The sequence below is a fragment of the Microtus oregoni genome, unplaced genomic scaffold (genome assembly GCF_018167655.1).
Source record: "Microtus oregoni isolate MIOR12 unplaced genomic scaffold, Mior012 000037F_ref0000500, whole genome shotgun sequence".
Taxonomy (NCBI): domain Eukaryota; kingdom Metazoa; phylum Chordata; class Mammalia; order Rodentia; family Cricetidae; genus Microtus; species Microtus oregoni.
In genome coordinates, this window is record NW_024543096.1 from 13228028 (window position 1) to 13254551 (window position 26524).

The window sequence follows — 26524 nt, forward strand, 5'->3', positions numbered from 1 at the left end:
AGATTCAGTACACTTAAAGAATAGAAAAATAAAGACCAAAGTTTCTGTATAGTCCAGTCCTGCAGACATTCAGTCCCAAAAAAACACACAGAGGTTTATATTATTTATAAACTGTTTGACCTATTGCTCAGGCTTATTACTAACTAGCTCTTATGACTTAAATTCACCCATAATTCTTATTTATGTCCAGCCATGTGGCTTGGTTCCTTTCTTAGGAAAGCATTCTCATCTCACTTCATCTGTTTCTGGGTCTCTTGTCTTCCCTCTTCCAGAATTCTCCTAGTCTGATTGCCCCACCTATACTTCCTGCCTGGCTACTGGCCAATCAATGTTTTATTAAACTAATATAAGTGACATTATCCCACAGCAAATTGTGGCTATATCTTCAGGCAATTAGATATTTGGTAATCACTGCCCACATTCCCCCAACATGGATTATGGATGTTTGTTTGTCTTTGTTTAGTATGTTGGTTACAAGTTGTTATGAATAATAGTCAGGGAAAAAAACTAAACAAAGGTGGATTCAGGGTTCCTGTTTTGAAAAGAAAAGAAAGGGAAATGTTGTGGGATAATGCTCTTATAAAGATCTGTCACTTATATTCATTTAATAAACATTGATTGGCCAGTAGCCAGGAAGGAAGTGTAGGTGGGGCAACCAGACTAGGAAAATCCTGGGAAGAGGAAAGACAGAGAGACACAGTCATCATCCAGAAGCCGAGGAAGAGAGATGAGAATGCCTTACTGAGAAAAAATACCAAGCCACACAGCTAAACACAAGCAAGAATTATGATTGAATTTAAATCATAAGAGCTAGTTAGCAATAAACCTGAGCATTAGGCTAACCAGCTTAGAATTAATGTAAGCCTCTGTGTATTTATTTGGGACTGAATGGCTTCAGGACTGGGCTGGACAGAAATTTCTGTCTACAGGAAAATATATAAACACCATGACCAAAAGCACCATGGTTGAGGAAAGGGTTTGTTTGGTTTACACTTGCAGAGTACAAGTCATCATTGAAGGACATGCGGGCAGAAACTCAAGGCAGGAACTGTGGAGAAACATGGCTTGCTGGGTAGCACCCTGGGCTATTCTCATGTAGCTTTTCTTGTACAGCCCAAGACAAGATGCCCAGAGATGATACCACCTACAGTGGATTGTGCTTTCCTGTATCAATTAGCAATCATTTCTCCCATAAACTTGCTCACAAGCTAACCTGATCCAGGCAATTGTTCAGCTGAGGCTTCTCCTTTCAGAAGACGCTCGGTTGTGTCAAGTTGATAATAAAAAACTAATCAGAACACGACCTAACATCATCAAGTAAATAAAAATGTTTCTGTGGGTAATAAGTAGAAGGTTGTTCAATCCTTTGAAAATGATCAAGAAATGTATTTCTAGAAATTAAACATATATCAGAGTTCTTTGTACCCAGAATATTGGCAGTAAACAAAATTTTGGGGTATAGTAGGTCTCAACATATAATATCCAAAGAAATGTAGTTTAAATACTGAGGAATATTGTTTTTAAGATAAAAATGTAAGCCTTCTATACAATAACATAATTTGGATTCCAAATTTATATGTTTTGCAATTGCAGGATTTTTTTTCTCTCCTGGTTTTCTTTGAAAAAAAAAAATCTTCCTTGATGTTACAGTGACAGCCTGGACCATTAGACTCTTCTCATCAGCAAATGTCCTTTTCTAGTGCATTCATGGGCTTCCCTGTTACATATGGGTGCCCATATGAATGTGTTGGTGTTTCCCCACCTGCCCCTCTTAACTGTGTCTGCCTGGATGCTACTCATACCCACATGTTACACAAAGCTCTGTGTTTTGTTTCTTTTATTTCACTGTTTTCAAGGCAAAATTTTGCTACATAGCCCAGGTTAGACTCTCATCTTGGGAGGCTCCTATGACAGCAGCCCTAATACTGAGAATATAGACAGAGACCAGCATCCATTCCTGGCTGGAACTGTGACTCTAATGATCCTCCTAAAGCAACGAGAGATGTAGGCACTTCTGAAGTGGCTGTCTGGGTGTGCTCTTGGTCATGTTTCTGTAAAGTCAAGGGCCAAGGCTTTCTAGAAATTCAGAATGGAAAAGAAGTCCTTGCAACTGCAGGGAAATTCTGCCCTGCCCCGACTCCCCGACTTCAACGTTTTGTGCTATGAAAGGGACTCTTTGATTCTGTGATGCAGTCTGGCCTCTGGAATTCTCCATCGGCTGTCTATATTGATTAAAGGAGAAAACAGAGCTCTGTGGTGTGATAGCAGTGAATGGATAACCTTGAGCCACAGGAGCCAGTTAGGAATGCCCTGAGCTTCCCTCATCATCTCTGGGCTTCCAGAGCACCATTGTGAGTTAATTCCAGGACAGCTCCTTGTTAGCTTTGAAAGCACATCCTGAGGGAATTCCTACAGATTCAGAAGGCCTTGGGTGACCACAAATATCCACAAGGAACACTGCTTTGTTTTCTAACACATTTCCCCATATCTTGTGAACTTAAACCCAACACCCCAACTGCCCTGTTTCTATGAAACAGCAGAAGAAAGCAGCAGTGATGGTTTTGACCATAATGGGAGGAGGTAGAGGACAAGAGGAAAGGCAAAACAAATGAGCAAAGAATCAAATCCCAAGGCATAAAAAAGAAAAAAGCTTCACCAGACATCTGAGAAGACTCTATTGTAACAATTTTCTAATTTTTAAGTAGGATTTTTTTAATTATTCATATATCATAGCATGATATTTTGATAATGTTTGTGCTCCCCCAACTACTCCATGTTTGTTCTCTCTGTGTGTTTGTCTGTCTGTCTCTCTCTTTCTCTCTCTCTCTCTCTCTCTCTCTCTCTCTCTCTCTATCTCTCTCTCTGTCTTTCTCTCTTTGTGTGTGTGTTTATGATGGGGGGGAGGTCTATATGCCTGTTTCTCTGTCTCTCTCTTTAAAAAGAAAAGAGGATGGTGGAATGGAATGCAGTGCTATTAAGAGATAAAGGAGAAATTAAAATAATATTAAATGGGAGGAGGAGCAGGGTAAAGGAGAGAATGTGCGAGGTACAACTAATCCTAAAGGCCCTTTGCAACGCTATATGGAAGCCTGCTACTGTAGACAATTCGCATGTAATCCTTAAAGACATTTCTATTCATAAGCTTATTTATTATGTACCTAATTGATCTCTAGCTGATGAGTTCACATTGGACACTTTTATCAAAAAAAAAAAAAGGTGTTCATTTATTTTTAAACAAGAGTTTGCTTGCTGAAAACAGACACGTACCAGAGCCTGAACCTGAGGCGGTGGCATCATAAATCAGGTCTTTGAGTGTTTTTCCCGGGTTTACCAGGCTGTACTCTGCCAGAGGCTCCTCAACGTTGTGTCTCTTGGTCTTTCTGTATGTGCACTGGCGGTCCTGGCATGCCCATATTGTCAGCATGGCAGCTATGGACAGGAGGCAAACAGGCACAGTAATGACAATGGTCAGCTCCGTGGGGCCAAGTCTGGGAGCATTTGGCGATACTGCAAGAGAAAAAGAAAGAAATGGAAGAAAGAAAGAGAGAGAGAGAAAGTTATAAATCAATTCGTGTAAGATATTTTGGCATTTTTTAAAATTATTTTTTCTGTATAGGTATTGTTAGAATTTGTTGGCAAGGAATAATTTAGACTTTTGTAGTAATTCTAAGACCACACATTATTTTATTTTGGCTAAGTGTCTCAAGTAGCCCAGGTTAGCCTGAAACTATGTAGCCAAAGATGACCCAGAGCTATTGATCCTCCTGCTTCCTCCTCACCTGTACTGGAATTATAGGCATGTATCACGGGCACAATGACGTGTCTGTATTCAAAGATACATATCTGTAGTACACACTAAGCCATTCATGACTTTGTATGTAAGTTGAAAAAAATAGTTTAAAAGCACTAACTTTAAAAAATATTTTGGAAATTCCAAGTGCAGTCGCCAAAATTCCTCAGCTAGATTGTACAACCGTAAAAGCAGAGATTTAAGTTCACTGGCAAAGACCAGAGTGCAAGCAAAAATAAAGGGAAAAGTGAGAGGTGATGGCACCAATGACAATGGCAGTGGGAGGCAGGGGTAGAGAAAAAGCATTGACTTGGAAGATTTAAAAAAAAAAACACACAAAATATTTGATGCTCTTAATTTTACTGTTTTCTCCTTGTTCTTCAGCAGTCCGTCCTTACAGCAAATCTATCCATCTGTTCATTCATTCCCCAAATACTCATCAGGGATGTGAGGGCGATCTGGCTGCGACATCTGTCACCCCATTGATGGCCAGGGTTGATTCTGCTGATCTGGCTGGCTAGGCCGGTGTTCCCTTCTTCCTTCACCGCTCCATGTGTGTCCCTCAGGAAGTTGCGCGCTCAGTTGAAGAAGACGACCTTCCCCGAATGGAGGAGGACCAGTCTCTAGTCAAGGGTATCAGAGTAGCTGCGCTCCCCTGCTGGAACCTCCAAATACTCATCATATTCTTGGAATATGTTGCTATTATTCCAGGTGCCGGAAATAAAATGGCGAGTTAAAGAGCCCAATCCTCGCTCTCTGCGCTCATGAACTCTCGTAGATACAGACAACCAAACAGAGGGCTGCAGAGCGGGAGCAGGAAAGGGGATAAATGCTATGAGGTTGAATCAGCAGAGAGGACATCGTGATAGCACCATGTCACTGTAGACTGGGTGGCCCTAGAAGGCCTCTCTGCAGAAGTGTCATGGAGACAGGGAAACAAAGCAAGAATGAATGGCAAGCAGGGGTGCACCGTCCCAGAGGGGGGCCCGGGGGGGGGGGGGGGGGAGGAGGAGTGCGAGGGACCCGGAGGTGGACACCTATTTGGTCAGTTTGGCCAAACATCCTAGACTTGTACAGAGAAAAGACAAGGAAGTGGGATCAAGGAATTAACGAGAAATCTTGTGTGGTCTATTGCAGGCTAAGGGAAGGAGTAGGGGTTTCATTTTCCTCGGAAGCTGTTGTGAGATTTGCAGATAGGGTCAAACTTTTATTTCGAGTGGCCACTGTGTCAATAGACACTTGGAACAAGAAGAATGAAAACGAAGACCAGTCAGAAACCCAGGTCAACAAGCCTGGTAGAAGACAGGGTCTCAGCCGACAACCCTACCAGAAAACACTTTCATGAAGCTGGGCCCAGAGCAACAAACATGCACTCCCAGACACAGAGGGACAAACTCAAGGCCAGCCTTGGTGACATAATTTAATCATCTCAAATTTAAAAAAAAAAATGAAAGTAAAGTTTTAAAGATTTGAAAAGAATTTCTTCCAGTCTCCACTCACTCTCTGGAACCTTCTTATGTTCCTGTTGGGGCTAATATCACCACATGGCCATCAGGTCATTCGCTCCTTTGTCTATTATCTGACCTGATTGTCTCTGAGGAAAAGGAGGAAGCTGCCTGCGGTATTCCTAGCTGAATCCCCAGTGCTTACAACAGTGCCTGACACATAGTCAATCCTCAGTAAGGAGGACATAACCAGCTGTCAGGGTCCCTGAATGTTTGACTAGTTTTATCCCTGGTAAGTAAAAGGCCTCTCTCTCAAAATCATCAGTGTGATCACTGAAACCAAATACTAGACAGACATAATCAGGCCAGGGAAGATGGCTTAGCAGGTCAAGTACTCTCTGCACAAGTGTAAGGAACAGAGCTCCCATCCCCAGAATCCATGTAGAAACTGAGAGAGCATAGGGACCTGCCTCCCTGTAACCCCAGCATTAAGGGACAGAGGCAGGATCCTCCTCAGAGCAGACTGCCTAAGGAGACCAGCCAAATGACCAAGGTCTAGATGCACTGAGAGACCCTGCCTTAATATATAAAGTGGAGATCAACCAAATTAGACACCTGATACGAACCTCTGGACTTCAGACACACACACACACACACACACACACACACACTTGAACAAGCATCCACACAGATACAAATTAGGAAAAAACATATTCTTTATAGCTATCTTTTAAATAGAAAGTTCATCTTGCACTTCAGATTTTTCTTTTACATTTCCAAAAACAGTGACACACAGGAAGTTCAGGAAGACAAACACTTTCTGTCATTAAGCAGTGAACTCCCCCGTGCCCCTTGAAACCTGTGTGCTCTTTGCTTCCTTTTGGCTCACTGAAGATTGCCTCTTGAATTTTATAGTCATGTCTTCTCTCCAGCAGTGCTGATCTTTAGTGTTTGTTTTGCTTTTTAAAACTTTTATTTGTGTGTGTGTGTGTGTATGTGTGTGTGTGTGTGTGTGCCTGTTTGTGCAACATAAACATTCAGGTGCCTGTGGAGGTCAGAAAAGGGTGTTTGTAGGAACACCTGAACTGGTGTTATAGACTGACTGTGGGTGCTGGGATCTGAACCCAGATCCTCTATAAAAACACTATATATTCTTAACCATTGAACATCCTCCCCATTTTTTGTTTTTAATAAGCCTTGGGATACATTGACAGATTGTTGCAACAGAATTTAGAAGATTTGAGTTCTCAAACATCAAGAAGATGGTCCTAAACTTCTGGCGAAAGAGCAGTTCTTCTTGGTTAAGGCTTGCCTCCCTCTCAAGCTGAACCTTGGGATAACTGCAGCCTACACACACAGAGTAGGCTCCATCCTGGCTAGGAAAGGTCCAGCGACCATCCGCTGAGGGCATAGCACCTGTAATTAAGAGTCCAAACACACGGCTGACAATGGACTTTGGGAGTTATGCTCAAATGTCTTCATTTTTATTGTCATAACTGGAGATCTTAGTGCATTGATGATACTTGCATTTCATTCATGAGATAGCAAAAAATATATGAGAAATCATTGAAAATAATTAGTTTTGAGAGAAAAGCTATCCAGCTCCTCTCCAGTGTCTTCCTAGGGGTTTCTATGCAGCTGCCAGTCAGCTCTCAGAGGGGAAAGGGCTCTGAAGCACAGGCCAGGCTCTCCTGCTTGCACAGTAAGCTTTAACTGGCCACCACATACCTCCTGTGTTATTTCCAGACTCCTCTGGGATCACTAGTGGTTGCACAGGTAGATGGGGAGCTTGGCCTGTAGCATTCTTCAATGGGTGTTAAAAGTGTTCTCTGACAGCTTGGTTTCAGAAATCCTTACCAAAATCCTTGTGACTTTTGAAGTCTGCCATTGCTAAAGAACATTACCATCCCTTCTACAACATCATTCCATTTCTCTGTATCCTCATAAAGGACCCTAGGTTCTTAAAAACTGCCGAGTGTATTCATCTTCTGAATTAGGTCTTTTTTTTTTAATATCCGTTTTCACATGCTAACATCTCTTAACTTCAATTCCATCATTGGAGGCATTCATATAACAACATTTAATGTTGATATCTCCTATCAAAAGCCACCAACATAAACACTGGCCTTAAAAGGCTATTGCTTGTCTTCATTTTGGTAAAGCTCTACTAAGCAGAGCTCAGCTCATCGCTATGGCAACTAATAGAGACAAAAGGTCAACAAACCTGAAATCAGGGTCACCTGCCATGGTGCCAGCAACCACTCTGAGGGATGTTTATCGTAGATGGCCAATGTTTCTCCCCTTTGTAAGCAGATCTACTGATACAAGTTAGTAAGGGGCAAAAAGAGATTGCTCAGCTGAAAACAAGCGAGCTGCACCATCCAGCAAGGACTCCTTAAACACTGAACAATTCGTAAAACCTTGCCTTGAGCCAAATGATTTTTATAATCCTAATAGGAAAGAAATAAAGAAAAAGTGTGCCTACAGCCAATGAGTTGGGATAGAAAACAACCATAGTAACTAGGAAAGCATATTAATAAAAGATAGCCTTGATACAAATACCACTTTTGGAGCAAGTCCTGTATTCTTGAACACAGGAGAACTTACTATTGACGATTTCTAGTAAGAGTGGGTTTTTTGGTGCCTGTGGGTGTACAATGACCACGAAAAGGGTAGCTGCAGCAGAGGCCATGCGACAGCTCACTGCTGAGGTCTGGCAAGTGCTGCGTGGCTAATTCAAAGCATTTCCTTCCCAAGACAATTAAAGAAAGAGAATGGAAAAGACAAAGTTACTAGCCCAGCTGTGTGAGAATCCTGCTCATGAACATCTATCTCCACAGAGAAGATAAATACGACTGTCCTTTATGTATTCCTGGGGACTCATTTAAAATTCACACTCAAGTCCCTTATATAAAATGGAATAGCACTTTTACATAACCCACACACCACTCCTCCACAGGCTTTAATTTGTCTCTAGATTACTTCCAAAAACTAATACAATGTAAATGCTATGTCATGGTCACATGGTGTAAGGAATCATGATAAAGGAACCATCCATAGCGGGGTATATAAACACATTTTTTTCCTAAATACTTTCAGTATGCAGTTGACTGACTTTGTGGAGGCAGAACTCGTAGATTTGGAGGGCTGGGTGTCTTAATAAAGTGAAGAGAGGGGGAAATGGAAGGGAAAGCTGAGAGAAGAAGGGAGAGAGAAAGGGAAGAAAGGAAGAAAGGAAGGAAGGAAGGAAGGAGGGAAGGAAGGAAGGAAGGAAGGAAGGAAGGAATTTAACTTGTGAATTTAGCAACTTTTCCTCAATGCCTTGTTGGAGTTGGTGGTGACAGTCACCAGCACCCTGTGCGGAGAGTTCAGATTTGTCATCTTCTCCCGAGACCGTTCTCCAAGTCTACTACCTCCCCACCACTTCCCATTTCTTTCTTTGGGAAGAAAAAAAAAGGGGGAGGGTGACAGCAAGGACACGGTTCCATGCTGTCTCATCCCCCATTAATCTCTTATTCGTTATCAAAGAGAGAAAAAGTTATTGATGTTCATTAGCTCAACATGGCCCCCAGTTTAATAAACTTACATTTTTTTGATATGTATTGGTTGGTTAGTGAATATTTGATGTAGGATTCCCCTCTGTATGCTGTGAATACTATTGGTTGATAAAGAAACTGTCTTGAGCCAGTGATAGGGTAGAGTAGAGCTAGGTGGAGAAAACTAAACTGAATGCTGGAAGAAAGGAGGCAGAGTCAAGGAGAAGTCATGGTACCACTGTCAGAGACGGACATGGTGAAACCTTGCTGGTAGGCCACGAGCCTCATGGTAAAATATAAAATAATGGAGATTGGTTAATTCTAGATGTAAGAGCGAGCTAGCAATACACTTAATTGGCCAAGCAGTGATTTAATTAATACGGTTTCTGTGTATTGTTTTGGGAGTCTGGGAAGCCAGGAACACACTAGCAGCCTCTTACTTCAAATACTGCTGCAAGAGATAGGGTGAAGTGGAATTCTTGTTAAGTTAATATGTTAAATGTATTTAATCAAGTATTTAAAAAATCCATATTACTATTACATTGAAAACCTTAAGTCCAAATCTACATTTGATTTATTACAAACTCATTTCTCTCCCACCTTGAAATGGAATTTGCCTGACTGAAATGAAGATATACAATGAAGCAATATAGAGAAATGCTTAGAAACTAGAGAGACAATGGAAGTATGTACTAGCTAACCATCTCTTTTAAAACTAATTCAGTAGACAAATAAGAGCAAACCAGAGAGCTTCCATGAAGGGCAATTTTTTTACAAAACTTATCAAGGTTTGTGCTTCCTTGCCAAACATTATGTTAACAAGTAGTTACTGAAAATTAAAAGAGCCCCAAATACCCTTAAAGGAACCCTGGTTAATCAACCCTTATTAAAGGTCTCCTTTCATTATGTGTAGCTACATTTGGGCTGGAATGTGGAGTGGAAGGACCTGGGGGCCTAGTTCACAGTACGGGGCTCCTCTATCTGACCTCACTGGGACCATGTACTCTTTGACTGCAGGCAGATAGATACCACATCCTCACTCTCCATCTCCTCCTTGTCATAGCTCATTACTTCTTCACAGCATGGCCGTGGCAAGATCCAGGAGGAATAAGCCAGGCACAAGCTCAGTTAGCGAGATCCCTCCATAATGTTTCACTATGCACACTAGCTTAATTCTGCACACACTGCTAGTCGTGTTGAAAAAAGCAATGTGATCAAAAGGCCCTTTGTTTACTGAACCATGAATCTAGACATTCTACCAAGCCTGGCCAGGGACAAGAGGCTGTGGAATATTAAAGATGTGTTACATTGGTTTATGCTGTGGGATGTTTGTTTAATGATGCAAAGATGTGCTGCATTCTTTTATGCTGAATGAGTTTAACTCTGTGAAGCTGTTTTCTGTGCCTGCCTAAAACACCTGGTTGGCCTAATAAAGAGCTGAACGACCAACAGCTAGGTAGGAGAAGGATAGGCAGGACTGGCAGGCAGGGAGAATAGGAAAAATCTGGGAGATGGGAGAGAGAGAGAGAGAGAGAGAGAGAGAAAGAGAGAGAGAGAGAGAGAGAGAGAGAGAGAGAGAGAGAGAGAGAGAGATCTAGGAGTGAGAGAAGGACGACTCCAGGGGCCAGCCACCCAGCTACACAGCAAACCATGGAGTAAGAGGAAAGAGAGGTGTATAGAATCGAGGAAGGCAAAAGCCCAGAGGCAAAAGTAGACAGAAAAATTTAAGAAAAGCTGGCTAGAAGCAAGGAAACTAAGGTTGGGCATTCATGGATTAGATTAAGTCTCTATGTATTTGTTTGGGAACTGGGTGGCAGAGCAAAGAATTAAAAAAAAGAAAAGAAACTACAACAAGACTAACAGTAACTATTTCTGCCTTTGAGTTGGAATTGCGTGTTATTGACACACGTTTCATTGCTCAGTGCCCTTTATAGAAAAAGGCCTTTGTATTCACTGTTGTCATCTGGCCAAATTACGTGACTTTTTTAGCAGGAAGGTGGCGTCACATGTACAAACACTTCCTGGAAAGCTCCACCTAGTTCCTCTGTCTTTTGAGGAGCGTGTAGAGAGGACTGAAAGACAGCAAACTTTTTACCATTAGCATTTGAATTTAAAAATACAAAGGTTTTTTATGTTTATTTTTTAAAAAGTAGGAGCACTGGGCTGAAGAATATAATTATTGATCTAACAGCAATGAAAAACAAAAGCAAACAACAAACCCTTCAAGAGTGTGAGGTTAACCTGGAATGTTGAAAGAGGGAAAAGGAGATGGCTCAGTTAACTCAAAGTACTTCTTGCTGTTCCAGAGAACCAGCCTGCATGAGGAGGTGCAGGGGTGAAGCAGATGCACAGCTCACAACACCTAGGTCTCCAGCTCAGGGAATCCAATATCTTCTTCTGGCCGCTAGGGGTACTAACTCACATATGCCATTTACTCGTATAGATACACACATAACACACAGAAAGCTTTAATTATTAAAAATATGAAGCATTAGAAAAAAATCCAAGTGGGTTCCACAATCTCCTTTTCTTAATTTCAGGCAGCAAAGGGCAATGCTCTCTTATGTCTGCCATCAAGATACATATCTCAATGGTGCATGTTTATCAGAAAATTAGAGGCCAGTTATTTGAAATGAAGTCTAGGCTTTGTTCCACTAAAAGAAATCCTTTCTATGGGAAAAATGAAAGTTTTCCTCACTCACATCAGAAAGCCTTGCTCAGTGAAAAGTACTTAAGATATTGATGATGTGAGAAAAGCCACACATCTTTGTACCAAACTCTTTAGTGGTATAAGGTCTAATGTTTCCACAAAGCAGCTTACTTGCTTGGAAAAGATGGATAAACACATTTGACCTCATCCAAGGTCCCATCGTAGCCATCAAAATAGATCCGAGTGAGCCCTATAGGTGTTTACATGCACAGAGCCTTGCCTAATATAAAATGCTCAATTTAAAATTGGCTATAAATTTTGTTCAATCTCCCATTACATCCTTATTTGAAGAGAATTTTCTAGTTAAAACCAGTATACTTGTTTCTGGAGACTAGGGATGCTTCGTCTATTAAACTTTCAAATCACGAGTTTGATTTCTTTGAATGTTCAAGTTAATTGAACTTACAAAAAAAGGTTTAAAAATATAGCACCTTGGACTTTCTAGGGTGAGGTGGGGAATCCTGTCCGGGGCCTGTCAGGTGTGCACTGCATCTGTCGGGAGAGCGGTGAATGGATTTGTTTCTGTGATGGAGGAGCAATCCCACAAGGGGCCAGGAGAGCTTTTCCGCATGCGCGTGTAGTCATGCCGACTATAGCAATGAATGTGTGTCTCGAAACCAAAGCCAAAACCAAAAGACAATGATGGATGCTTTAAAAGAAATGAAGAAAACAAGACTTAATCTCCACAATGAATACACTCTTTATTGGAGTCATTCATTTTCAGAAATCATAGTATATTTTCAAATTATTGGTATTTGATAAATTTGATCCTTGGGGCAGTTTCTCTTTCTTCAGATGAAAGCCGTTCATTTGATGGAAAGTCTTATTTATTCATTTAATATAATGCCCTTATGAGTGGGCATTGCACACCTCACCCAACCGATACAAATAAATGGCTTTCCCTTTTTCTCTTCGCACAATTGAGAACAGAAGAAAAAAGAAGCATTGTGTAGAAGTTAGCAAAACCCGCCTTTTAATGTTGTGCCTGATTTTTTTTATTTAAAATGACTATATAAATTAGTGAAAAATATAATAGTTGTTTGAAAGTAAAGTGTTGCCATCTAGAAGGGGAAAATGGGAAATTACAGCTCCACTTGCCCTTCTCCTGCCCTGTACATTTTGGCAGCAGAATAGAAACAAAGATTGTGTAGCTTGAAGGTTGTTGTTGAATAGTCTATTTCCATATGAAGAGCTGTAATTAGTGTAAGCATGCACCAACCAGCAGTTCTGCTCATGATTAACCCTATAAATGACCGGCTCCTCTAGCCAAAACTTCCTTGCTCTGTGCTATATAAATTTTCATGGATTTTGATACTGCTTGGTAGCCTAGCAGTTTCTCTAGGTGTGCCCCGATGTCATCAATGAGAGTCACCAGAAATTATTCCTGTTAGACACCAAAATGTAGGCTAACCATAAAAGAACAGAGTACATGTGTTCCCATTGAAAAAAGATTTTATTTAATAGTAAGGGGGACAGGAAGATAAATAAAATTGCATTAAACTGAACAACTCAACTATATTAAACTAAAATATACTATACTAACCTGTTGATTTAGGTAGCTTACAAACAACATAAACTATTTCTCATAGTTCAGGTGGCTAGAAAGTCTTAAAGCCAAGGTGCTAGTGGATCCTGTATTTGGTGACAGCCTGTGTTCTGGCTCATTCAGGCACCGTCTTTTGATATCATATGGTCAAAGAAGCTACCTTACATGTCTTTTATAAGGACATTGATCCACTCCTGAGGACTCCACAGAAGGTCCCATATCCTGATACCGTCACCCTCAGATTAGGCTCTTAAAACAAGCATAATGGGAGTTATGGGACATGTCCTATGTGTCTGAGTTATGGGATATGTCCTACATTTCTTATGTGTCTGAGACTTGAGGAGTCTAGGCAGGAGCTGCTTGGTCTTGGAAGTGTGGCAGGATATTTGGGTGGATCCTCTAGGGCCTTGAAGCATTCTTTAAAGGAATGTCTTAAGACTGCTGACTCAAGTTCTTTACTATCACTGGACAATTTTCATTGGTAAGCTACGATTTTATAGAAAATTATCTGAGTGTTGCCAGGGTGTATTAATTAATATTAATTAATTGAGTAAAGTTATATTAATTGATTGATGTGGTAATTTAATTGAAATTTCCCTCTGAGATTGTGGACCTATCTTGCTTTTCCTTATGCTTGGTACATGAGACAAAGAATACACGGTACATACATGAGACAAAGAATGAGAAATAGGGAAAGAGAGACAGGGAGAGAGAAATCACGTTCTCAAGTGTATCCTTTTACACATGTACATGTGTGCATGTGTGCATGTGCAAAGTGCATACTCTTCCACAGAGCTACACCCTTTGACCAGACCATGTTTAACTCCAGCAACTGTTCTGCATTAAAGTTGATTCCGTCTGTCATTATCAAAAGTAATTTATCACCTATGTTTAAAGTATATGGCTTTTCCATTAGACTAATTTTAATGTTTCTATAAGCATTTTTATAAATGTCTCTTTTTTTTGGTTAGGAGGCAGAGAGATGGCTCAATTAAGTCACTTGGAACATCTGATGTAGTGAGTTCCAACCCTGGAATTTATATGATGGAGGAAGAGACTCCCCAAAATGATCCTTGACCACCACATCCACATTGTAATATACATTCCCCAACACATATACATATGCGCATACACATAAATAAATACATACACATAAAAAATTTTATTAACTAAGTTGGGCCAGATGAAATGATTTATGGTGGAAAGAGAGAACTGATTCCTACAAGTTGTCCTCTCGCCTCTTGGCTCCAGAGTGTTGTGGTACAAGGATGGGCACACACCTACACACCACACACACGCACACACACACACACACACACACACAAATAAATAAAATCATTAAATAATTAAAATTTTTATTTGTTTGCTATTGTTTGCATTTTACTTTTTTAATTATTGTTTGTGTGTTTGATGGTGGAGGCTGGAGCATGCACGTACCACCATGTCAGAGGCAATTTTTCTGAAATCAGCTCTCCTTCTACCTTTATGGGGGTTCTAGGAATACAAACTCAGGTCAGTAGACTTCGGGAGCAAGCACCCTTTCACACATCTTACCAGCCCCACAGATAAATATTTCTAAAGATTTAATTGAATTATATTTTCTCTAATGTGGTAATCTTTTATTGTAACTAGAATACTTACCTACATTTAATTGTTTGCTTTTGAAATACTGACTTCCTGTTTGTTTCCATTGTCATTGTCACCTGTTACATTCTTTCTTACCTTGACATCTGCCACGTTGTTTTTCATATTCTATTTTTCATTTTCACATATAAAAAATATTCCCTTTCTATTCTTTTACATGTGTGGGGAGGTGGCAGCAATCATATGAAAACATATTTGAGCAATGCTTACTACTAGCTTTATACTGTCTAGGTGTAACAAATTCTTCAGCAAACTAACTGCAAGCATCCTTCTCCTGACATATATAGCATGCTTCCTTTTTTGCATAATGATGCATTTATATTATTCTTAAGAACCTACTGGCATTACTTCTTTTGATGATCAATAGCATCTTTAATCAATTACATACCTCTCATCTTTCTTTCCTACATGTGTGTCAGAGCTGTCGTTTTGTTCTTTCTATACTGCAGTGAGTCCTCTGGAATGTCCTGGGTCAGGATTCTCTTATGACATACTCATTCTATGTCCATTGCTGTCAAACTTTCTGATCCCTTAAGCCATGCTTCAAAGGTTATTTTTCTGAATATGTTGCTGGTCTTTTTCTCAGAATACTGGTGGCGTAATTCAAGTCCCTTTCTCTTTCCTCTTCACTATCAAGAGGCCAAAGTACATCTTGTCTACATCTTCTCTGAGTTTACTTTATCTTTTCTTCTTTGCCAAACTTAAAGCTTTCCCTTTGAATTGGTGTCCAACAGTTAGTTATACATTATGTCAGGTCTTTCTTCCCACTTGTCCTGGTGATACTTATTGAAGTGCTGAGACTTGTGGGCTCATGTCTTTCATCAGTTCTGAGCTGCTAGCTGTGTAGACATTTTGTTTTGTTTTTCTCTCTGCTCCTTTATACCATTTTTGTAAGACCTCAGGCTAATCCTTTTACTAGTTGTCTTTGTCACTTCTCTTTGAATTTTCCATCATGTATTCCCTGCACAATTCACAGAAAACATTTCTTTTTGGCCTGGACTTCAGGTTTATAATTTCTCTTCAGTTGCTACAGTTATTCCTTCAGTTTTTTTTTATTTCACTTGTTTATTGTCATTCAGCTTTTTGTTCTGTTACTGCTCACATCTACCAGATCACTTATTCTCTATGAATATTTTTTGTGGAGTCCCAAAAATATGAACCTATTCCACCTTGTCTGAAGGTCAAAGAGTTTTAGCTTGCTTAAAACTGTTGACAACTGTGGCTATTCACCCTGACCTAGGGTGTGGTTACTTGGTGTTTTGGACATTAAGATAGCCCACACAGGTAGGTCCACTTCATCCTGACCAAAGGTCAGAGACTTCAAGCATACTTCTACTCCTTCTTTTGAAATAGGAGGTTTGACCTAGGGAGTGGCTGCCTTCAGGATACCTGGTCTAGGGTAGGTTCACTGCCTAAACGACAGAATGCTTTTCTTGTGAATTAATGGCTTGATGACTCAAAGTATTGAAGCAAGTAAATGTTCTAGTTGGCCTTTGTATCACGTTTAAGCAGTCTCTTGCCTTCTGCCCTCTTTTGGTATTATGGTATAAAAGTGTATGGAAAAGTAAACACAGGTGAACTCAGAACGCAGAATTAAAGAATTCAGCATTCAATAGTCTCTGAGTTGCCCTCCCGATATTCTCCTATGTCTCGGTGATTCTTTCTCATCTCTGTATCTCCTAGCTAACATTTCTAATCCTCACACTCCTATGAACCCACCCAGCCAGGATGGCAGCAGAAGTCATCCCAAAAAGGTGGCTGCTGACATATGCCATCCCAACATGGTGCAGCTTATGACAATTTTCAAATTTACCGTTGTTTGGTTTGGTTTTTGGTTTTTTGCTTGTTTTTGTATTTTGAGACAACGTTTCTCTGTTGCTTTGTCTCCTGTCCCAGAACTTGCTCTGTAGACCCAGGTTGACCTTGAAATCGTAGGGATCCACCTGCCTCTGCCTCCTGAGTATTGGAATTAAGACGTGTGCCACCACCACCCAGCTTACCTTTGTTTTCTTAACTGCACGAGAGCACTGAGTGTATAATTTCTTCCTGGTAATTCCTTACATGTGTGTTCCTTTATACTGGCTCCTATGCTTTTAAGATTTATTTAATTTTTAATGTATACAAATATTTTTCTACAAGTAACAGAATACACCATGCGGACGGTGATTGAGTGTGAAGTTTTATTAAATGGGAGTGTAGAGGTAGGAATAGAGAGAGAAAGAAAAAGAGAGAGAGAGAAGAAGAAGAAGAAGAGAGGGGGAGGCGGGAGGAGAGAGACAGAGATCTGCCTCTAAAGAAGAATAGTGGGAGAGAGAAAGGAAAGAGAGCAGTTTGCTCAGCTGGAAGGGAGAGACTGGGAGTGGGCAGAGCTTGTCTCTTAAAGGGACATGGTACTGACAGGGAAGGCCAGCACAATCTTAACAAGCATGTATTGTGTCACTTGCTACCTAGTGCTCATGAGGCCCAAAAGAGGACTAAGATCATCTGGAACTGGAGTTATAGACAGTTTTGAGTCACTACATGGGTGCTGAGAAATGAACCCCAGTTCTCTGCGAGAGCAGATCTCTTAACTGCCAAACCATCCATCTCTGCAGCCCCCTGTTCCTGCTCGTTCTTTCTTCCATTCCCCTGACTTGGTTATTCTGCACTAGGTATTGATCATGTCCTTCTCTGTCTCCTCCAGAACTGATATGAAAATGTCTTCATCCTGAGCTCGTGTATGTATATTCCTTGCCAGGGGCGCAGTTGGCATGACTGATGTTTTCTGAAATGTAAGGAAGCTTTTATCTGGACAGTTCTATGTCACTCTGGCATAGTAAGCAGGTCCTGAAGACTGCCACATAGCCAGCCCCTGCTTACAGGGTGTCAGGAATGTTAGTGTTTCTGTTTCCTCCCCTGTGTAAGACTAAGCTAAAGCTCTTGCCTGGGGTCAGATGGAGGTGAGAGTATACAATTGGTTTAGACTTACAATAAAGAAAGAGACTGGCTATTTCATTTGAGCATACTCAGCTTCTATTGGCTTACTAAACTTGGCAAACTAAGCTTCTTGGCATTTATGCTCTTGAAACCAAACACTCTAATAACAAAGCACAGCATTCGCTTCATGAACAAAGGCAGATCCACGTTAGTCAGGAAAGAAGAGACACAACCATGAGAAGGGTGGGTGAGAATGTGCTCACGGGGCAGTGACGCCCTCTCCTCAGAAACCACGCACCCATATTCCATCCCAGTTCTTGTCATTTTTGTCAGCACACTCTTTCATCATGAAGACATTATTATCTCATTTCCTGACGACTCTTAGTTGAAAACATCCCTGACTAATCTAATGGGTGGAAAATTGCCTGTGACCACATTAATGTGTGTCTCTTCAGCTATTAGTGGGGTTGAACACCATTTCAATACTTGATCACTCTGGAATTTCTCTGCCTCTCTGCAGTAAAAAAATGCTAGTTCTTTCCCCTGCTCTTTACTTGGTTTTTCATTAGAACTGTTCTCTCTCCCTCCTTTTCCCTAGTCAGTCAGTCAGTCAGTCACACAAACACACACACACACACACACACACACACACACACTGTATCTTCTAAATATGTCATTTTTTTCTCAGTCATGTATGCTGCAAATAGTTGTGCCCAATATTTAATTTATATTTTAGTTTTATTTATGTTCTTATCTCATTCATTTTTATTTTAGTTTTCATGTACTCATTATATTTGTCTTTTCCTTTTATAGACCTGAATTTCCTATCTTATTTAGGAACAGTTTCCATTCTATAAAGTCACACAATCTTTTTTTTTTTCTAAATTTGTCTCTGACATTTAGATTGTTCTATATGTCACAATTAGATATTTAATCAAGCTGTAATTTATTTTTGTGTATGGTGTGACTCTGTGATACAACCCTGTTTTCTTCCAGATGGAAAGATATTTATGCCAGTATCATTTCAAAAATAAGCTGCCCTAGAGTTGCCATTTTTTGCCAAGTTCCTCTTTAGATGGCCACAGACACCCTTCCTGGTACAGTATACATGGAAATGCTAAATAAAAGAGAAGGGATTTTCTTTCTGTTCTATGATTAGAGTGGGGGGAAAACATAAATGAATTGCTCACAGCCAAAATCACAGTAAAAACCCAGACCGTGCTTGGGTACTGTAATATTTGCCAATGTAGCCTAGGTATTTGCCAGGTCGTTGGTGGCCAGGTGCTTAGAACACAGAGACAGGGACAAAACATGGTCCTGAAACAATGAGAAGTCAGATGAGAGGGGCCCGTGTAAAGTAGGCAGCTAGCTGTGTATGACACTGCCTCTTAAACAGAGCAAACGAAAGCATCCAACAGAGGAAGCCAGGGTGTACAGACTGCTGTCTCCACCATGGCTTTCTGTAGAGCAGAAAGAAAGGGAAGGGACAGAGGGGGAAAGAGAAGGAAGGGGGAAGGGAAAAGAAAAGGAGAACTGGAAGAAAGGAAGGGGGAGGAGAAGGGAAAGGGGAGAAGGAAGGAAAGGGAAGGGGAAGAAAAGCAGGCTTAGAAGTCTCTATGTTTACTCAAAATATGGAATGCATTTGGGTGGACTGTACCCCCCAGATATTTGATAAAAATTAATGTCGGTCTTTGGGGAATCAAATTCGAGGTTTCCACCACTTCTCCGCATAAGGATCCCCAAAACAAACTCACATTAAAAAATCAATAACACCCTATGAGGAGCAGAAGGAAGGAGAACATGAGCAAAGAAGTCGGGACCACGAGGGGAGCACCCACCCACTGAGACAGTGGAGCTGATCTATTGGGAGCTCACCAAGGCCAGCTGAACTGTGACTGAAAAAGCATGGGATAAAACTGGACTCTCTGAGCATGGCGAACAATGAGGGCTGATGAGAACCCAAGGACAATGGCACGGGGTTTTGAACCTACGTAATGTGCTGGCTTTGTGGGAGCCTAGCCAGTTTGGATGTTCACCTTCCTAGAAATGGACGGAGAGGGGAGGACCTAGGACTTACCACAGGGCAGGGAACCCGGACTGCTCTTTTGACTGGAGAGGGAGGGGGAGAGGAGTGGGGGGAGAGGGAGAAGGGTGGGAGGAGGGGGAGAAGGGTGGGAGGAGGGGGAGGGAAATGGGAGGCTGGGAGAAGGAGGAAATTTGTTTTTTTTTTCTTTTCTCAATAAAAAAAAATAAATATTCATCTGAAAAAAAAATCGATAACAAGGCCTTAAGCCAGGAAGGATGCGTCAACAAAACCAAAAATAGCAGAATTCAACCCACAAAAGCTGAAGACGTTGAAATGGTTAAAGATCACAAATTAGAAAAAAAAAAATGGAGTGGCGAGGAATTTATAAATCCAATTTATACCAAAAGTGAAGGAGAATTCCTGGAAAATCAATGACATAAAGAAGTTTGGAAAGTTGCAGCTCCAGAGTCTAAAACCAGTTTACCTTGGACTGTCTTTCAAGCCAGTCTTTACCCAGCTCAGTATGGGACCTAACTACATCTGTAACCAGTAAAGAAAGATGAACTGAACATCCTGATAAACAGATAAAACAAACAAACAAAATCACAACCCTTTGGAAAGTTTTCCCCACCAAGCAAAGAACCAGAAATGCTACCACACAGCATCCAAAGCCTACAGCAGAGATGCTGAGATTTTTCTACTGCACACTAACCCCCTACTTAAAATGTTTCCCCATACTGTATTTGAGAGGTTTCTTGATTTATGACTTTTCTTTGTTTAATTACTAAAAACAACTTTATGAAACTTTTTCCATGTTGGAAAATGAAATTTGGGATATCTTAAAGCTGTGTTTGTGCACCATAGTCACTAAAATTTGGCTTTGGAACAAACTACTCCTTATTCACTTTGAGGTGAGAGCTGTGTTTTTGCAGTAACATTTGTTTATGGAAAATGTGAGCAACATTGAAGGGTTGGACTATGGGACTCACAGAAGCCACTGTTTGGACAAATATACTCTAGAGTATAAAAAATTTACTTATTATTTGTTTGTTCTATAGAGATGTTGGTTCTATACAGATGTTGGCTCTATATAGATGTTTGCTTTATACAGATATTGGCTCTCTACAGATGCTTGCTCTGTTATACAGATGTTTGCTCTTTACTGATATTGGCTCTATAGAGATGTTGGTTATATACAGATGTTTCCCCCAGCACATCCTACCTAACATGCAAATCAGTATATTCCTTTTGAAAGAGAAATATTCTTGAAGGGCTAGGAATACTACTTCTAAAAATGAAATATTTCAACAAAAATATCTTCACTTCTTATCTCAGAGGAAGTGGAGAATGGACAACAGTCAAATCTCAGTACTGTAAGAAAGACTAGGTCAAAGGACACAGGGCCAAAATGAGAAGCACACCTCCAGAGAAAGACAGGTACTAAGAACAAGTAGGAAGAAGAGATTAGAGTGAACTAGAAAATATGTTTCTCTTTTTTCATTAATTTGCACAATATAAATGAAATTCAAACATGATACCACATTTGTTTTGTGGGACTAACATGTTTGCTGTTTGTAAAGATACAAATTTAAGTACTAGTCAAATAAATAACTATTCTTTGAAATGATTTTACTTCCCAGATTTTAAGGGGGGGGGGCTTACAAGTATGTTCATATTGAACTTGGACAATTACCTATGTTTTTCAGTGATTACAATCATATCCGTTTTTTTTTAACCGTATCTGTTTTAATAACCTTCAGGGAAGAGAGAAAACTTTCTAATGTTGTATTTCTACCAAAATATAAGCTTACTTCTATTAAGTAAAACTACTAACTCCTTAAAAGTATACCCATGTGTAAAATTAAACCAGAAGGTACATTTTAAGAGAAAATGATTCAATTTAAATATAATCTAAATTAAATTTCAGTCTCAGTAATGTGAATTAATTTGTCTTAAATCTAATCAATTTTAGGCCATTTAAAAGGAAAATGTGTGAAATTAAAATAGTAACTAACATTTTGAATAGTTTTTATACTAGTGAATTAAAATAATAAATGCCCTTGATCCATTTACAAATTCTACCCTTTAAATATCACTTAAAATAGTGTTTCTTAAACTATGACTAAGCCTCAGCGGGATCCAACCAGTGCTTTTTTTTTTTTTTTTTTTTTACAAAGGAAATAGCAACGATTGAAGTACCTTACACATTTTAAAGATATGTTTTGTAAAATTCTTGTTCTGTGTCCATGTGAGGTGAAATAAATTATACAAAATGAGTTTCTTTCTGTGTCACAATAGGAACCCGTATGAAAGCCACCAAGCTGTTAGAAATCAGCCTCAAACATTTTTAAGCATTAGGGGAGGGAAGAAAGAGTAAGGGCCAGTCGTCGTCCAGCTGTGCTTTACTAGGGTCACAGCTGGGAGCAGATGGGGTGGAGGAAGCACAAGCTTTATTCACGATAGAAATTTTTTCACAAAAAAACCAACCAAGAGACTAGCTACTACACAATCTAAAAAAACAGCCAAGGGCCACCCGAAGCAGGCAGAGACTTGGTCCTTCATCAAATCCACAAATGGCCCCGAGACTGATGGATGAAAGGCAGAGAATATGGGGGCAAGGGTTCTTTTAGAATCCTAAAAAGAAGTTCCATATCTACATAACCGTTTCCAATTAACTCCTCACTTTACACAATTTTGGCTGTGAACACAATGTTCACTGTCAAGTACCATAGAAATATCTCACTACTTTTCAGAGTGCCTGTCTATATCCCATTATGTACATGATCACATTTGAAACTGACAGGTCCATTGTAGACAGAGCAGGGTCACTGACCCCCCCCCCCTTTCTGATGACATTAAAATGGTGTGCTGTGGGACAATGGTCTGGACCCTGTCAATTGTATTTTAATAAAATGCTGATTGGCCAGGCAGGAAGTAGAGGTGGAGTAACAAGGAAGGAAGTAGAGGCAGGGCAACAAGAATTCTGGGAAGAGGAAACAGTCAGTCTGCAGTCATCACCCAGACACAAATCCAGACACAGAACAAGCAAGATGTGACTGCCTTGCTGAAAACAGGTATTAAACCGTGTGGCTAACACAGAAAAGAATTATGACATAATGGTTAATAAGCTATAAGAGTTAAAAAGAAGCCTGAGCTACTAGACCAACCAGTTTATAATTAATGTGGATCTCTGTGTGATTTCTTGAGACTTACCAACTGCAGGAACTGGGCAGGACATAAACCTCAGTCAACAATGGTGTGATTGTTGTCATGGTCTGTGCTTAGGTAAGTTTCAAAGCTTTCTCCAAGTAGCTATTGTTCCACGTATAGTTAAGAACCATTCTTAGCCCTGCTCAAGAAAAACTCCACACAAGGAGACCACATATCCTCCATGTAGTACTTTTCAATTTAGTGCCCACTTACCATACCATGTCACTAAATGATAGAAATTCTTAGTTTTAATAAAGGTTTTTTAATTCAATGACATACATAGCATTTCTTGTAGATATATTAGTTAATGGCTACAAAACACATATTTCCCTTTCTAAGGGTAATGATTAGAATCTAGTTAATGCAATCATTGTCATAAGATAATCTTAACAAAGCCATAAAATGTTTGAAAAATGAACATCCACTTAGGATTAAAAACAAATTTTACCAACTTAAAAATAAAAGAAAACTCTTCCCTTTGATACTAGGCACCTGCTACCTATGGTTAACATAATAATTGCTAGTGAAAGGACTTATGGCCAGGGATGGTGGACATAGTTCTATAAATCCTTGCACTTAGAAAACTGGAGACAAGAAGATAGCCATGAATTTGAGAACAGCCTGGGCTACATAATGAGTACCAAGAAAGCTCTGTCTCAAAACAAAAACAAAAACAAATAAATAAAAGAAATAAAAAGCAATAAGGGACCAAGCACTTTCTCTGGGACAGCAAGAGTCTTTGCTTCCACTGTCTCCAGTCACCAGCACATAAGAGGTCCACAAGTGTGCAAAATACAAGAAGAAACAAAGTGAGCCCAAGCAGAACAAAAACTTTTAAGATGATTATGTTCACAAATAATGGAAAATCCCAAAGAACATTTCAAAATAAATAAATATACTGGAACGAATACATTATCTTCATGTGAGCTCAATTAAAAAAAATCAGCTTTTTCACATAGGAGAAATGAACATTTACAAACTGAGATACTGAAAATGCCATTCACAACCACACTAAGAAGGTTAGTAAACTCAATGAAATATGTATGCCTAGGCTGTGTTCCCGGATAGATACAAACATGACCGAGAGTAACGAGAGGATGAAATGAATGGAAAAACATACTATGTTCATGGATCAATATTATTACCATGACTATTATCTCCAGATTATTCTATATATTCAACTCAGTTAATCAAAATCTCAGTGTGTGTTTTGGAGAAGTAAGCTGACTAAATTTAAACAAAGATGAAAATTACTTATATTACTTAGATAAGATTTTTTTTAAAAAAATGAGCTAGAAGAGTCACACCTCCTAATTTCAATATTTATTAAACCCCTGTAGTAATCAAGACAGTTCAATACTTGCTTAAGGCATAGGAAAACTACATAGCACAAAGCATCTATAAATATATCCTTTTAAATAGATACAGATATACACATAGATCTGCCTTATTTTCAAATAAAGTATTAAAAATAACTCTACATGGAAATACCAGGGCTCTTTAATTTTTAATGATTTCTTTATATTTATTTTATGTGTAGAGATGTTTTGCTACATGTATATCTGTATATAGCAGGTACTTTCAGTGCCCACCGATGTCAGAATCAGGCAGAAGATCCCTTCAAACTGGAGTTATAGAGGGTTATAGGCTACTACATGGATGCTGGAACCAAACCTCTATCTTTGGGAAGAGCAGCCAATGCTTTTAACCTGCAAAGCCATCTCCCCAGGCCCAAGGCCAGAGCTTTTAACAACTGATGTTGAACATTGAAACAGCTTCTTACCCACATGGAAAACAACTAAAATAAATTTAAATGTATACCTTTATCTCACCATTGTGTGCTGTGCCATTTTTCACAAATTGAAATTAAACATAACCCTAAATGTTTAAACTGAAAAGGCAGTGGCGGTGGATGCCTTTCATCCCAGCACTGTGAGTTCCGAAGCCAGTCTGGTTTACAAATTGAGTTTCAGGACAGTCAGGGATACACAGAGAAACCCTGTCTCAAAACACAAAAGCAGGACAACTGACACCTAAGTGGTAAAGATGTAGTAGAATGAAATAAGACATCTTGAAGAAAAACAAAAAAGCGAAAGTGTTTAGAATTTTTGATCAAGGTAAGCGAGTTGTACACAGTAACAAAATTAATTGTGAGTTTTCAGTACAGACCTACAACTGCTTTTTTGAAGTTCAATATTGTGTTTACCACTTTAATCGCCACCTAAAAATTCTCTAAATCCTTTTGAGTACTGCTGTGGTACCTAGTTCATTCTTCAGAAAACACCGTTCTAAGTATTACTTCACACGCTTCAACCTGACACGCTACAGCCCATTTCATGCCCTAGAGCCGTCTGCAATGTTGGTTTATATCACACAGCCTCCCTCTATCCTATTCACAGCCTTCCTGGACTTGGTGAGGATCTGTAATGCCATGGACATGTCCTTCCCTGGTTTACCCGAGTGCCAGAGGCATCCTAAAGTAAGGCTTTATATTTTGTGTTGGTTTTCATCAGTGACAAGATACAAAAGGTGCAGGGGATGAAGAGGGACGTCCCATTGGCTGCTCCAGTGGCTTTTTATAAGTCCACGCTCTGTGAGTCAGCATGAATCCAGGAAAGGACTTGAACAACATCTCTTTCAGGACAAGACACTGTTTTATACAGCTGTGCAATCAGAGGGTCTTGGTAGGGTAGAATAGATTCTTCCCAGATTAATTTTATGCTCTGCTTGTGCCCTCAAACTCAGCCAGAAACCAGTCTTCCGTTTTCTTAAAAATCGGTGTTATGGAGGCACGACTTTAACTTGATACTGTATATATACTTCAGTTTGATGAAGCTGGATGCACATATGACCGTTTCCATCATTCCAAAGGATTCTCTTGTCCCTTCCCTTCTCCTAGGGTAGGCTGATGATCTATTTCTATTACTGAAAATTAGATATCCCTTCTTTTCTTTGCTTTCTTTAATAAAAAGTATTCATGAAAATTTACATTTTACTAGAGGTTCATTAGTTATGCCAAACATTGTAATGCCTGTGGTCAAATTTCCCCAAGACTGTGACACTATTGTCAATGTTTTGACAGGGATGCACAATTTAAGAATTCAAACATCAACCACAGCTAGACTCTAGAGAGTTTCACCAGCCAAAAACAAGAAGAAGAGTAAAATGCACATGTTTATCTCAGGAAATATTAGATGGTTTGGTTTCTGCCCTGCTTATCATCTTCCAAGAGTGAAGCATTATTAGGAATGGGTGTGGCTATGCCACCCCTTACCTGTCGGAAGGTGAAGTGTGATATTGTTGCAGAAGTCCGTGAAGCAGCATTCGGTCTTGGTCACGTTGTTGGAACTGTGACAGAAGACTTGAGCATTTAACTCTGGGAGGGACACGCAGGACTTAATCACCTGCTCTTTCCCATTGGTTAGCATGACAGAGGCCCAACATGCTCCTTCCGTTTGGCAGGTAAAGTTTGAAGAGTCACACAAAAGACACACACACTTCAGTCCTGGAAAAAGTAAGGCAAGAAGCTTTAAAATGCAGAAGATGACATGCAGTTACTCTGTGCTACTTGAGAACAGAAGTTCAATCTTAACTTAAAGAGGGTTTTAAATGTGATGAAGTCGCCCTCTCCATCCTGTGCTTTATTAACAGGCTATTCAGTCAGTTATCCTCTGTATGGTTATTGTGATTTATACAGAATT

At 39.8% G+C, this 26524-nt stretch overlaps 1 protein-coding gene across 1 annotated transcript in view; it reads right to left on the reverse strand.

Moving 5' to 3' along the window:
- Positions 1-26524, reverse strand: part of Acvr1c (activin A receptor type 1C) — an 82961-nt gene that overhangs the window by 22354 nt on the left and 34083 nt on the right. Inside the window, exons 2-3 of the mRNA XM_041631614.1 lie at positions 26098-26328; positions 3268-3507 (exon numbers count right to left, since the gene is read on the reverse strand). Of these exons, the coding sequence (XP_041487548.1) occupies positions 3268-3507; positions 26098-26328 (471 nt within the window). The remainder of the gene's footprint in view (positions 1-3267; positions 3508-26097; positions 26329-26524) is intronic.